This window comes from Mytilus trossulus, chromosome 10 (assembly GCF_036588685.1).
Source record: "Mytilus trossulus isolate FHL-02 chromosome 10, PNRI_Mtr1.1.1.hap1, whole genome shotgun sequence".
Lineage (NCBI taxonomy): Eukaryota > Metazoa > Mollusca > Bivalvia > Mytilida > Mytilidae > Mytilus > Mytilus trossulus.
Window position 1 is genome coordinate 47,480,784 of NC_086382.1, and position 14,983 is coordinate 47,495,766.

The 14,983-nt window shown below is 33.1% G+C and overlaps 1 protein-coding gene across 1 annotated transcript in view; it reads left to right on the plus strand.

Annotated features, from left to right (window-relative positions):
• The window catches only part of LOC134687958 (uncharacterized), an 83,318-nt gene that overhangs the window by 52,300 nt on the left and 16,035 nt on the right, over positions 1 to 14,983 (plus strand). The window contains exons 3-10 of the mRNA XM_063548421.1: positions 7,221 to 7,382; positions 7,740 to 7,970; positions 9,000 to 9,161; positions 9,507 to 9,731; positions 10,258 to 10,419; positions 11,954 to 12,343; positions 12,809 to 13,042; positions 14,531 to 14,692. Of these exons, the coding sequence (XP_063404491.1) occupies positions 7,221 to 7,382; positions 7,740 to 7,970; positions 9,000 to 9,161; positions 9,507 to 9,731; positions 10,258 to 10,419; positions 11,954 to 12,343; positions 12,809 to 13,042; positions 14,531 to 14,692 (1,728 nt within the window). The remainder of the gene's footprint in view (positions 1 to 7,220; positions 7,383 to 7,739; positions 7,971 to 8,999; positions 9,162 to 9,506; positions 9,732 to 10,257; positions 10,420 to 11,953; positions 12,344 to 12,808; positions 13,043 to 14,530; positions 14,693 to 14,983) is intronic.

Here is a 14,983-nt window from a genome sequence, read left to right on the forward strand (position 1 = left end):
CCTCAAGTAATGGAGAATCTGGGTTCATTGTCAAATTCAAGATAGGCAGCGTACCAAGAAAATTCGACTGATCAGATTGACGATGTCGTGCTGAATGATAACATAGGCAATAAAATACCGCGAAAATAATTTTGAAGCGGGAAAACATTACGCCCTCTATGCTACATATGATGAAACACCCAGGAGAAATTAATTTCCCTCTAATGCACTGCCCGTTTAAACGAATGAAATTATAATTATAAACATATCTCAGAATGTCGTATTAATGCCCGCGTCAAACTGTCCCGATTTTTATATAAGATGGACACCCGATTGCGAAAATTGTAAGTTCGTACGAAGTTGGTCCCGATCTCGTTAAAATACCAAAAAGTGACCGAAGCAAGAACGATGAATAACGAAGTCTATGATGGTGCCGAAATTATAAACGATAGCAAAAGATGGACCGAAGACGGGTATTAGTTTCATATCTCAGCCGAAGTCTACACGATGGATCACGAAGGTTACACGATGGATTACGAAGGCTTCACAATGGATGACGATGCTGGTGCGATGGTTATACGATGTCCTTGATCCCTTTTATTCCAAAAGAGCTCTTCTCAGGAGAATATCAACTCATCTATGATGAATTTATTAACAACCACTGGGTCGATGCCACTGCTGGTGGAGATTTATTTCCCCGAGGGTATCACAAGCCCAGTAGTCAGCACTTTTTGTGCTGACATGAATTTTCATTGATATGGTTATATTTATAAATTTACTTTTTACAAATTTTTTAATTTTTTGAAATACTAAGGCTTTTCTACCTCAGGCATAGATTAACTTAGCTGTATTTGGCAAAACTTTTAGAAATTTTGGTTCTCCATGCTCTTCAACTTGGTACTTTATTTGGCATTTTAAACTTTTTTGGATTTGCAGGTCACTGATGAGTTTTTAGAAGACGAAACCCGCGCCTGGCGTATATACTTAATTTAGTCCTGGTATCTATGATGAGTTTATTCATAATAATATAGACAAAAGAAAGGATGTGGGGAAAGCAACAAATGTGACAAAATATGACATATAGAAAGCAAAATTGTTATGGAGTAAACATTCGTGTGACAACAACTCAGACGATACATAAAAAATCTAAATAATGACGAAAAAGTTGGTTTCCCTATATACCTGTACCTGCAGTGTTGGTGTACGAGGCGCGTTTATGATTTTAAATATGTTACTTGATATGAAATATTGACAAACAATAATATTTTACTTGCAAAAGTAAATCCTGAGCCTGTAATAGCTGCTCTTCCTGTTCCATTTGAATTAATAGAAACAACGCTGTCGCCTTTCTTGTTTTCATAGAATCATATGATATTTATAACTTCTTACTAGAAACAAAGGAAATGCAAACACCTATTGGCTTTTTAAAATGGAAATCATACTTTACACTAGAAAATACTAATCTAGCATATGAAACATTAAAATTTATCTTTACATTTTTAAATGATAATAGATATAAAATATTTAGATGGAAATTACTTCATCATATACTTCCCTGTAATCAACTATTAAAACAATGGCATATAGTAGAAACAGACACCTGCTTACACTGTAAACAAATAGAGAATTATGAACACTTCTTCCTCAAATGTTCATATTTTGAATTATTCTGGGAAAAAGTACAACAAATTCTTAAGAAACTAAATATTGGAAGACATGTTATCAATCTAAAAAGCATAGCTTTTGGATATAAAATACATGATAAAGAGTACTATGGACTCAATTTACTTTTAACTATTATTAGTTACACAATATATAAAGTATACTATATGTCTGACAAAAAAATAAAAGTTATACAACCACTCAAAATATTAAGACAAGAGATCAGAACTTTTATTGAAATAAGAAACTTTTTAGGATATAAAATTGACAGACTATTAAAGCAATTTAATGAACTGAATGTCTGATTCATTCACCCAAATACAGAGATTATACTGTAATTTTCTTCAAACATGGCAAAGGTATAATTACCTGTTTATGTTTATGTATATACATGTAAATATTTGATTTGAAATATTGAGATTATACTGTAATTTTTCTTCAAGCACAGCACATGTATAACTAACTACCTGGTTATGTATGTGCATGCAAATTATAGTGTTTATAAATTGTGAGTTTAGATTTGACTGTATTTTCATACAACAGTCAGCTGTTGTTTTTATATGTATTTGTTATGTATTCATGGTTATTACTTGTACTATATATTATTCGTCTCTTTTTTGTTGATGTCCACTCATATTTTTTCCCCCACCAGTTTAACGTTATCCAAGACATAACGTTACAATCTACAATCTGAAATAAATGACAATTACCTTCAATTGATAAAATAGCATCCGATTTTACTGTAGTTATATTTGGCAAAATGCATTTGCATATCAATCGAATATTCACAACAGAAAAAGATAACGGCATATCAATAATCCTTTCAAAACAAATATTTTGGAAACATTTCCTTGAATAAAAAGCACTTATTAGTTTATATTCCATATATATATATATGCACTGCACGTGTTATCTACCTTCTTTGTAAACAAAGATACTAGTTTAGAAAATCATTCAGGCAAAGACATGAATTATATCCGGATTTAAGAAAATTTGTGTACTAACATAATTAACCATAATTTTAGATGTATTATACTAATGTTAACGAGGCCGGGATAAGGTACCGGTATTTGATGTATATATTAACAAATGTAAATATGTTAATAAAACTTAGTTTTAATGAAAAAAAAAAAAAAAAATGATATGAGCTTCATGTTTTGTGAACGTCTTTTTTAATTGTCGTATTAGACTGACAAGTGCATAACGCGCATGGCACTTTAAGTGTATTTCTAGAGCGAAAATTAAACTTACATTTAACTGGATTTTTTGCCGTCGTAGTACCATCTTATCGCCTTCGTACTTTTATTCGATGGCAACACGACGGGACTACGAGGTCTTCGCGAAGTCGTGTTGCCATTGTAAGACCTTCGGGTAGCGTCGTGATTCATTCATGTAGGCATCGTAATGTCAAAACTGCCCGATTGAGACGATGGAAACACGAATGTAATACGATGTTTAAAGATGCATTCCCGGTGACATCACGATGGTAAGGATGATGATACGAACTCAATACGAACCCTCAACATCGGACGCACCTTCGGGGATTTTTTAACATGTTAAAAAATTCCGAATCCTTCCCGAAGTTGTCCCCGAAGGCTAGAAAAAGTGGCCGATGGTTCTACGTTGATTACAGATGGCACTACGAATAGCCCAATCTGGATACGATCGGTCCCGATTTTGAAAATTTCCATGATCGTGTTGCCATCGGGACAGTGTGACGCGGGCATAATGCAAATCAAGATTACCTGTTTTGTATGATTTCATATAATGCCCGCGTCACACTGTCCCGATTTTTATATACGATGGACACCCGAATGCAAAAATTGTAAGTTCGTACGAAGTTGGTCCCGATCTCGTTAAAATACCAAAAAGTGACCGAAGCAAGTACGATGAATAACGAAGCCTACACGATGGTGCAAACATTATAAACGATAGCAAAAGATGGACATACGAAGGTTAACCGAAGACAGGTATTTAAGCTTCATATCTTAGTCGAAGCCTACATGATGGATCACGAAGGCTACAAGATTGTTAACGAAGGCTACACGATGGATTACGATGATGGCGCGATGGCCATACGTTGTCTAAAAGCAGAATATCATAATAATATAGACGGGGAACGCAACAAATGCGTCAAAATATGACATATAGAAAACAAAATGGTTATGGAGTAAACTTTCGTGTGACACCAACTCAGACGATACATAAAAAATCAGAATAATGAAGAAAAAGTTGGTTTCCCTATATACGCGTACCTGCAGTGTTGGTGGACGAGGCGCGTTTATTATTTTCATTATGTTACTTGATATGAAAAATTGACAAAAATAATATTTTACTTGTAAAAGTAAATCTTGAGCCTCTAATAGCTGCTCTTCTTGTTCAATTTGAATTCTTTCTTGTTCTCATAGTATCATATGATATGGGCTCCATGTTTTGTGAACGTCTTTCTTAAGTGTCGTATTAGACTGACCAGTGCATATCGCGCATGGTACTTTAAATGTATTTTAGCGCGAAAATTAACTTACATTTAGCTAGATTTATTTGCCATCGAAGTTCCATCTTGTCGCCTTAAAACTTTTATTCGATGGCAACATGACGGGATTACGAGGTCTTCACGAAGTCGAGCTGCCATCGTAAGACCTTCTGGTAGCTTCGTGATTCGTTCGTGTAGAAATAGTTATGTCAAAACCGCCCGATGGAAACGATGGAAACACGACTGTATACAATGTTCAAAGATGCATTCCCGGTGGCATTACAAAGGAGAGGATGGTGATACGAACTCTCTACATCGGACGCACCTTCGGGTATTTTTTAAGATGTTAAAAAATTTAGAACCCTTCCCAAAGTTGTTCCCGAAGTCTAGAAAAAGTGGCCGATGGTTCTACGATGGTTAAAGATGGCACTACGAATAGCCCGATCTGGATACGATCAGTCCCGATTTTGAAAATTTCCATAATCGTGGTGCCATCGGCGTAAAAATCGGGACAGTGTGACGCGGGCATATACCATTTTTGATGGATATAGAAATAACATCCAATACTTGGTCATATTGTGGTAAAATCTGGGGGGATAATTGTTTTGCAAGCTTAAACCATTGTGGTGACGTCAACCTATTCATTTACCGTGGATTCTTTTTCTAGAATCAACGCTTCCTAAATCCGTCGCTGAAATGGACTCACCAAATTATATTCAATTGTGTTCTTTGTGTGTCTAATTTTATTAAGTTTGAGTTGGCCAATTTACTGATTTCTGTTCACTAATGGAATTATTTTAAAAACTTACCTTTATTTTTTGTAATTTCTATATGCTTGCACTGGGAATCGAACCCATCCATGAATTCACTTAGGTGTTACCAACATCAACATATCGATAAAACCTCTCGGCTACTAATTGGTTACGATTTAAATGTCTAACTTATATATATAAATGAATATTTGATATAAATCGGTACAACGGACACACATGGATTTTACCTTTAATATACAATAATATGCATTCGTAGTGTATGAGTTTGGTAGCCGCGAGGTTTCATGGTTAATCTTAATGAGTTAGAACTTGGCGGTTTAGGTTCGAATCCTTGTATTCTTTTATTGCCTCTATTCTTTAGTTTTCCTGTATTCGGTTTCATGGTTTTTTTAAGTTTAAATATTGTGGATATTTTGTTGAATAAAAGCGAGTTTCTGCGTTTATAATCGGATCATTGTTAGCTATTCCAAATGTTTGTAATGAAAATGTTTACATTCTAGGTGTTCATTTTTGTTTAAAAATCAATATAGTATGATTTCATTTGTTTATTCGCAAATTTCTATGCTAGAAAATCGTGATATGCCTAGAATAAGACTTCTTGCTAGAAATTTCGGACACATGCTTTAAATATATGCTATACATATGTTTCTTGTCAAGTTGTTGTTCCCGGTTTTGACATATTCCCCATTTTCATCCTCAATCTTATTAGAAATAAGACAGAATATGTCACATTTAGTCAGAAATGTTCAGATGCCTGATAAATGACAATCTTTAAGGGCAAACGTGGTGTGTTCCGGCGCGGGACGTTTGCGCGCTTTTTCATAGGACATTTGCGCTTATGTTTTTAGACACTTGTGCTTCAAATCATAGGACATTTGCGCTTTTTACATTGGACTCTTGCGCTTTTGCAATATTTGGTTTTTATGACTATCCTCCTCTTTTATACGGTCTTGGGACCCGCATGTTTGGCCTGGCAGAGTTAAAATCATATTTTTCTTTATGGTTAAAAGTTTAAAAATCATTTCATAGCACATTGGTATATGCTTAAAAGTTATAAGAAAGACATAAAAACATCACTGGTAAACGACTATAGGTAAAAAGCACAAATGTCCGGTCAATTTAATACAGGTGAATCAAAATTAAAAGCGCAAATGTCCATAGTATTTGTAGCGCAAATGTCCTGTCGTTTTACGGGTAAAAAATCACAAACGTCCTGTGCCCGTGTGTTCAACATGTATTTGTATTGTTTTAACTATTTAATTGTAATATTTTATTTGTTGCTATGCATCGTTTGTCACGATAAAATGGTTATTTAAACTCACTAACAATACCTTCTAATTAAGAATAGGCTATAATTTTGAAAAGATATTATCACAATAGTTTAAGTTATAGATACAATGGATAAGCGTTGATTCATGAAAAACAAACCATTCGCCCTGCGGGCTCATGGTTTCTTTTTCAAGAATCAACGCTTATCCATTGTATCTATATCACATAACACATGACAGTCACCATGTTTCACAAAATGGTTAATAAAATTGAGAATGGAAATGGGGAATGGGTCAAAGAGACAACCCGACCATATAACAGACAACAACAGAAGGTCACCAATAGATCTTCAAAGCAGCGTGAAATTCACGCACCCGGACACGTATACTTGGCCATGTGTACTTGGCAATTAAAACTGAATACATATGGTGTCTATAAACAAATGGATTATAATTTGATCACAAGAAGTGCTAATCTAGACTGGCCTGCAAATATTTAAAACCGTATAATATTATATGAACTAAGCAAATTAGAGCTATAAAACAAAAAGGAAATTTATTAATAACATACTAGTAGCCAAATTCGATTAAAGTTATGGTTGCTTAAATACAATTTTGAACCTTAGTTTCATTTTAATTTCTAAATTATTTAACAAAGAATCGAAGAACAATTTGTTAAAAAAAAGTCATGTCAGTTCCGAAACTTTGGCTAATACTCCCGTGCAAAAACAGTCAAAAAGGCAGTGGTATCGACCCAGTGCTTGATAATGCAAATGACTCTTTATTTATTTCGTGCATTATCACTGTTGAATATTTGATAATCAAAACTCCAGTTGCAAGTACCATAAGTCTTAGTTGAAAAGACGTTTTGAGGCTATTTCTATGACAAATTGTTTGTTTCATACATACCCCTGTATGTATGCGTGTTGAGATTTTTATAACAATTATTATAAAGGGGTTCGGAAAGATATTAAAAAAAAATGCACCTTCTATACAGACAATATCATACATGAAAAGAATTGTAATATTGTTTTGATTGAAGTGGCATTCTAAATCTTTTTTTAGGTACGTATCCGGTGATTCCTTATGAGAACCATTCAATATTAGCTTGTAAAGTCGGAAGTTCGTCGAATTGTGAGGACAGCTGGAATATAACTGTACAAAACTGTTTAACATTTAATATTATCTACTTAGAACCAGTCCCGAGTTGTGGAAGATATTGTATGGGTAAGATTTTTTTTTTAATTCGGGTGATACAGTAACACCAGCATATTAGTGACATTAATATTCTCAAACTGTCCCTGATGCTTTATTGTTTGAGTATTCTATCATCAAAAATGAAAAAAAAATATGAAGGTTCAGATTATTCTGTACGTTTAAGGAAATATGGAAGAACCAGTTATCAATTGAACATGTAATCAACGACTTAAAACGATTAGTATAATGAAAACTAATTTACTTGAACTGTACTAGTTAATCTTGTTATCGAAAACAATTTCGATAGAAAGCAAATTATTACACCTTGTTTTTGTATTTAAATTACAAAATATAAGAGTTCCTAAATACAAAACATATTCTTTTCAGAACCTGAATGGAATTATCCATCATGGATTGACCCATGCTTCTATAACAATACCATCATAACTGGTGATTATACCAGAACGCTAGATTATATTTTGTCAGAAGGAATGTCTGAAGATTGTGAATCTTCAAATCTAACAGCTGGATGGTACCGATTTGATGGATATCAAAATATACTAACTACACCACCAAGCCCTGGACAATGTGGATCATCTTCTCCTATTTGGCTAAATGGTATATATCAATTTTTAATTTATTTTCAAAGATGGGTTGGTATACCAGTACTCCACCTAAGCTGCTCATCAAGTTGTCCTGTAAAGGAGACATGACCCATTTTATTGTATTAATCTTTGTGTTATAACGTTTCATTGTTATTTACGCCTTTCTCTAGGTTCCCAAAGTATCGAAATAGTCTGATTTTTAGATTATTTGGGTCTCTATTGAAGTGTTGTCTCATTGATTGGCAATTATACCACATTTCTTAATTAAAATGAATATGAAACCTTTTTATTCTAGTCTTTATCATATGAGACACATTTCTAAACACGCTAGTTCACATTGTGTAAGTCCATAGGAAGTAGACAAACTACACAACCCGGACTCATTATCGCACTCCGAGCTAAGCTGTATTTGCTCTTGTATAGCCAGGAGGAAGCTGATTCTGATTTTCCAACTGCTAGTTGAGCCAATTTCTTTAATGAGCATCCACATGTGCCGTGTTTCATTATCCCTGTGGAAGATAGTTGCCGATAACTGATATTTCTTTCTTTAAACTCTAAAACCATTTGCAAACACGTGCATCTCATATAATTTGATCATCTGTGATTTTGTCAGTTTTAGCAAAAAAGGAACATAAATGGAAAAGCCAAAACTGTTACGATCAAGTTTTCTCTTGAGGGAATCTCAGTTTCAAAATATTTGTTTTGAATCAACAACGAAAAATTAAAGAAAAGCATGTTAAAATCATGTCAATAGTTAATCACTGACTACTTTGTCAATGGTAATATCGTCTGACACTGACTGTCCATCAGCTAAAATCAATATTTGTTACGTCCGAATACAAATTGTTTCTAGTCTGAAATTGCAATGATCGGTAAATGTTTAATTGATTTCATCAACAATAATAACCTATATATCATTATAAGTGTAAAACTGTTAACACTCTCTCTCTCTCTCAGCTGGTGTTTGGTGTAAATAATATGAAAACTATACTTATAATTCCATATTGGTTGAACACATATAAAACACTTGTTGTCATTTCAGGAACTTATCCAGATATTCCAGGAATGATGGCACCTATGACAGCATGTGCTGTTAGCTATTCTTCATCTTGTCAGGAAAGTTGGCCTGTCAAAGTATTGAATTGCTATTCCTATAATGTTGCATACCTACAACCAAATGGAAATTGTTCAAAATACTGTATGGGTGAGTATACAATTTAGTCCTTTAAGTGTAGAAGAGTATATACATTTTTGTACTTTAAAGGCAGTTTTTTTCTGACTCAAGCTATCATTGCGCTGCATGAAATTATGGTTTTGTAACGAAATATCAAAACAGGATTGATTTTTTTTATTTACAAAAACTTTTTGCTAGAAAAAATTAAATCACCACCCCAAAAATATCCGTACAAATTTTTGTATTCCTTTTAAATAGTTACATAATAATTTGTGTCGTTAGGTTTATTTACAATTGTGATAAAATTAATTTATAAGGATACATTATTTCTGCTTCATTTCTACACTTTTAAGTTTTTCTTTTTTTTTAATTTAGACTCAGTGCCTTACCAAATGCCAACAGGGTTAGAACATTGTTATACTGCAACAGTGATAGAAAGTACAGACGACAGAACAGTAGAATATGACTTAATGATGAACGAAATGGAAAAATGTGATAATATAACAGAGGGATGGTATAGATTTCAAGAAAATCAAAATATACTAAATTATCCACCATCTATGGGACAGTGTAGTTCGAGGTCTCCTATATGGTTAGAAGGTAAGAAGATTTCACTACTATCATGTTAACATTACTGTGGATCATTGTTGTTTCAATGAAATCCCTCAGATTAAAATACAGAACATGCGTCCAAGCTTTGCTTACACAGATCGGAAAAACGCTGCTTTTTACATTCTGTTTAAGAGACATTTCGGAATTCACTTGTATTTGTCGGATAAATACATGTCTTCAAAAATTTGAAACCTGAAATGACATTTGCTTATGTTATAATTATCAGAACAAGAAGTAAAATGAAATGTTGTCAAATACTTGTACGCAAAGTTTAGTCACATAAATGTTTCTGCATTTTAATCAAATTGGATTGAAAAAGTAAATTTCTATCACGACTTAAGAATGTTTAATTGATAAATGATATTGTTGTTGATTGAACCATTTGATATACATACAATCAAAACTAAATTAAACTTATTGCGTTATTTTCTTTGAATTCGAAAACAATAATAAAGAATAGTTTCATATTTTCTATCGAATGGGTTTGATTGATTATTGTTATTGTATTTATCAGGAACATATCCTACTACATTTGGGGAAACAAAAACTATGAAAGCATGTATGGTTAGTAATTACACAAACTGTGAGAACCAAGGAAATGTAACAGTCATGAACTGTAATGGATATAATGTTGCTTACCTGACATCATTTAATGGTTGTGGAAGAATCTGTATGGGTAGGTAGCAATTTTTACACAACATATACAGTAAACTATGTATGTACATATTGAAAGGCTTAGGTTAAATTTAAGTTTTGATTTTTTGTTATGTTTTTTTTTGTTGGTTATCATACGATTATTGAATCCCCAATGAACGTAAACGGTTTTAAGTACATTTTATGTATTGAAGCGATTTTCTAGATTTACCTTTCATAGAAACTTTGAATGTCAAATATTTCAAAGCCAAGGATGTACAGGACCGAATCACGTGACGATTTATATGACCTAAGCTAGACTGGCACCCGCTGTTTTTGAAAATCTGATAATTTGTACTTTCCAAAGACATACTTAATATTTCACGAAGGAGCAAACATAAACAGACTTAACATAATAGTCTCATCCATCTTTATCAATCGCTGACCTGATTTTCTGATATTTGTTTTAAGAAGAGTACATTTATCAAATGTATTCGTGTTAGAATGAAACTCTCGAGACCTTTATAGTTATACAGAACTAAACAAAAACATTCTTGCACAGTCTTAGAATTTATTCTAATACATACGATGTACGTCAGAAATTATAGCCTTAAATGTCTTGGTTTCATTAAAAACTACTGTGACATGCGGGATATGATCTGTCTGCCCTGTCTGGGCACCAGAGAACACCCTCAGTTTTGGGTGTTTGTGTTGCTTATCTTAAATTTTTTATGTTGTGGTTGTGTATTTTAAATTGCCTTTTGATATTTTTCTTTTTTGGTTATTGTCAGTTTATTTTCGACTCGCCTTTCAGTGTGAGGCTGGCTCCATGTTGAAGACCGTACTTTGACCTTTAATGGTTTTCTTTTACAAATTGTTATTTGTTTAGAGATTTGTCTCTTTGGCACTCATACCACACCTTTTTATAACTATATTATGAGTTTGAAATCCCTTTTGTATCTTTTGCCTCTCTTGTAAACACTGATGTTGGTGACTTTAAAAACTATTGACAGATTACAAGCAACGTCAACCAAAGAAGCACAATAGGTATACATAAAACAAAAATAAACTAAACACCTGGTTCAAAATTTGTGTAGCAGTTTAAAAAGGTGACATATGAAAAACACTTTATTTGTAGACAGAAAAGTTTACACTGCTTATGATGACTCATGTGTTGACATATTATTTTGTTGTTGCATATGTATACCTTTGGCTGATTGGTCAGGTTTTGTCTCTTTGATATATTCTCCATTTCAATTCTAAATTTTATTTCATGATCACGGTATCTGTTTAAATGAGTAGGCAAATGCAATAAACAGTATATGATCTGATAATGAAAAAAGTGTTAAAATATTCTTGTATTTCAGGAGCATATTGTATACAAATTTCAAAAGTTCGAAAAGTATTTAACACGAAGGTTGTTCCTGCCGTTTAAGTTCTCCCTACATCGGAAAAACTTTCTTAATTCATCACCATTAAAGAAGTCCTATCTTACTCGACTGGAAAAACAGAGCAATATACAATAGTGTTTTGCCTTTGTATTCTGGTTTTGACTTTATCCATTTATTCTATTTCAGAGAGTAAAGATTCGTTCAATGATACGACAAATCAACAAAGTTCAACTGTTCATCCCTCTCAATCATTTATACATAACGCATCAGTTTCACAAGCCAATTTAGAAGCCTCGTACACAGCACCCTATTCTAGTTTTCAACCCCACGCCACCATGGTTATGTCAGATACATTTTCTGGAGAACCAGTTTTTACAGCACCATATTCGGAATACCTGCCATCAGAAACGAACCACTTTTATGCAACAGCATCTTATGAGAAAACATATTCAGAACACCCATCTGTAGACCAATTGTCGAGTACTGAATCTTGGAGTATTCAACCAACAACAGTTTTAGACGTAACAAAGTCTTCAAGCTTTCCATCGACTGAATCAACTACACCATTTAATATGTGTAGGTTTAAAAATTACTTTATACATTTACTCGTTATGTATTCCCCTGTTGTAAATCAAGATGATATAGTGATGTTATATGTGATCATAAAAATATATACATGTATATGCTATAAAAAGAAGGACAACAATAACCGTATTAGAGCAACCTAATTTTTATTCAACATGATGGTTTTTAAACTCAACTTGGCAGCTTAATCAAAGATCTTTAACCTTATTATATATATCATCAAAAATCAAGTTCATGACAGTAATTGGAATATTTCTGCATTTTTCGCACAAATATTGTAATAAATAGAAACAAAGCCAGGACAATGTCAGCGACTTTTTATAGACATGCAATTTCGCCACTTTATAGTGAATCTCGATACTTGGTACCAAACAGAATTTTTCATTAATTGTTACACACTATTGAGAAAATTAACTCATTAAGTAAAATGTGTGTGTGTTTTTGACATCTTTTCAGATAATCAGACAACTCCACCAGGAAATGGATATAATCATCCTTGTCTCTTTCCTTCCGTTATCATGAGTAACTCCAACAGAACCATTAACTACACACTACAGAATGGTGAACATGATGATTGTGAGTCATCTTACATAACAGCTGGGTGGTACAGGTATGAGTTGTTGCAGAATATACCAACAAAGCCACCGTTACCAGGACAATGTGGGTCGTCATCTCCAATATGGCTAAACGGTATGTACATGTCATGGAATTGAATTTATGTTTGTTATAATAAAGAATATGAAGAAACATTTATGTATTCAATAAGTAAATTAACGATCAATACTGAGATTTTTAAATAAAATGAAACTGTTTTGGATTATTTAAAGAACCATCAAACTTTTATATCAGTCATGAATATGATAATGAGTTAACGAGGTATCAATTAAGATGATTCCATTTTTAAATAATTGTCATTATGGGTAAAGGGCTTTTAGGTGTGCGTCTGAGTCTTTTTTGTACTTCAATTATTGAAAAGAACTATAAGAAAACGTAATCTGGAGTAAACACGCACTTCAGGATTACATATTACTAGTACATAATAGGAATAAAGGTCGTTACAAAGACAACTCAGGATTACGTATTACTAGTTATACAAATCCAAGATTACCTGTCCGGTATGCTTTCATTTCAATACCATTTTTGATGGATATAAAAGTAACCTATATCTGACTATTGACCCTTGTGGTGGAACCAAAAGGTGTTACTGGGCAAGCTTTCCACTTGGTATTCACTGTGTTTCACGTATACTTAACCGTAAAAGCTGAATACATACGGTATAAATGAAAAAAGAAAACTTGATTTTATTTTGATCATTCGAAGAGCTAATATAACCTAGACTGACCTCTCAACATGTGGAAAACAAGTATTGATATGGCTTAAACAGATTAAGAGCAATACAACCATTAGAAAAGGAGGAACGAAAGATAAAAGAGGGGCAGTCAAACTCATTGATCGAAGATAAACTGACAACGCTATGGCTAATAATTAAAAATAAAAACAGACACAAAATAGAACAGAAGACACAAAATCATGTTTGGAATATGTGTTATGTTTGGTGATGAGGGTACACCTGCCGTATTAGACGGCATTGTGTCCATAGTGACGTCTGTTTCGGACCTTATATACTGGGCGATGTCCGAGCCAGTATTCTGTTAGATCTTTGTAAACTTATAAATAACATACCCAAAGTTTGCTTCAAGTCAATTTTGAATCTTAGCTTCTCTAAGCTTACAACTCCCGAAGAATAACAGTCCAAAAGCAGAGGTATAGATCAATTAGTGCTTGTAAAGGAAAATATCGCTTTATCAATTTCGTGCATGTGACCTGGTGAATATTTAATTATTCAAAGTCAGGTTGCTTTTACCTTAAGGCTTAGTTAAAATCATTGCTTGTTTTATTGCCTTTATAACTTTTTTTTATTCGAGCGTCACTAAATAGTCTTTTGTAGACAAAACATGCATCTGGCGCAAACACAAAATTCCAATACTGCAGGTATCTATGATGATTTTTTTTTATCCCCCACACGTTTGTGTGCATACTATTATTTTAGCGATTATTCTATAGTTTGGGAATCAAATTTATTTAAAAACGCTCCATTTGAAAATAAAATATCAAATGTGAGACAAATAATTATTGTAATATTGTTTGGATTACAATGTCATGCTTGTGCTTTTTAAGGTACATATCCGGTGAATATTAATGAGAACCATACGATGTTGGCATGTAAAGTTGGAAATTCGTCAAACTGTGAAGACAGTTGGAACGTAACTGTACAAAACTGTTTAACATTTAATGTTATCTACTTAGAACCAGTCTGGAGTTGTGGAAGATATTGTATGGGTAAATTTCGTTTTCTATCTTGAAGGATACAGATTACTCAACTTATTATTGACATTACAGTGGTACCCCACACTTTCACTAAAATTAATTTGGCTCGTTTAACTTTTTGTAAAAATTTCAAAACATTAGAACCAACCATTTTATCAGAAAAATTACACTGGTTATGAAGCAGTTTGACAAACACCAATTTTGATCAGTGAAAAGCTTAATATTCCCTGTACAACACAACATTATCAAAACGTTTAGATGACTTTACCGAGTTATCTCCCTGTAGTGTTAGGTACCACCTTA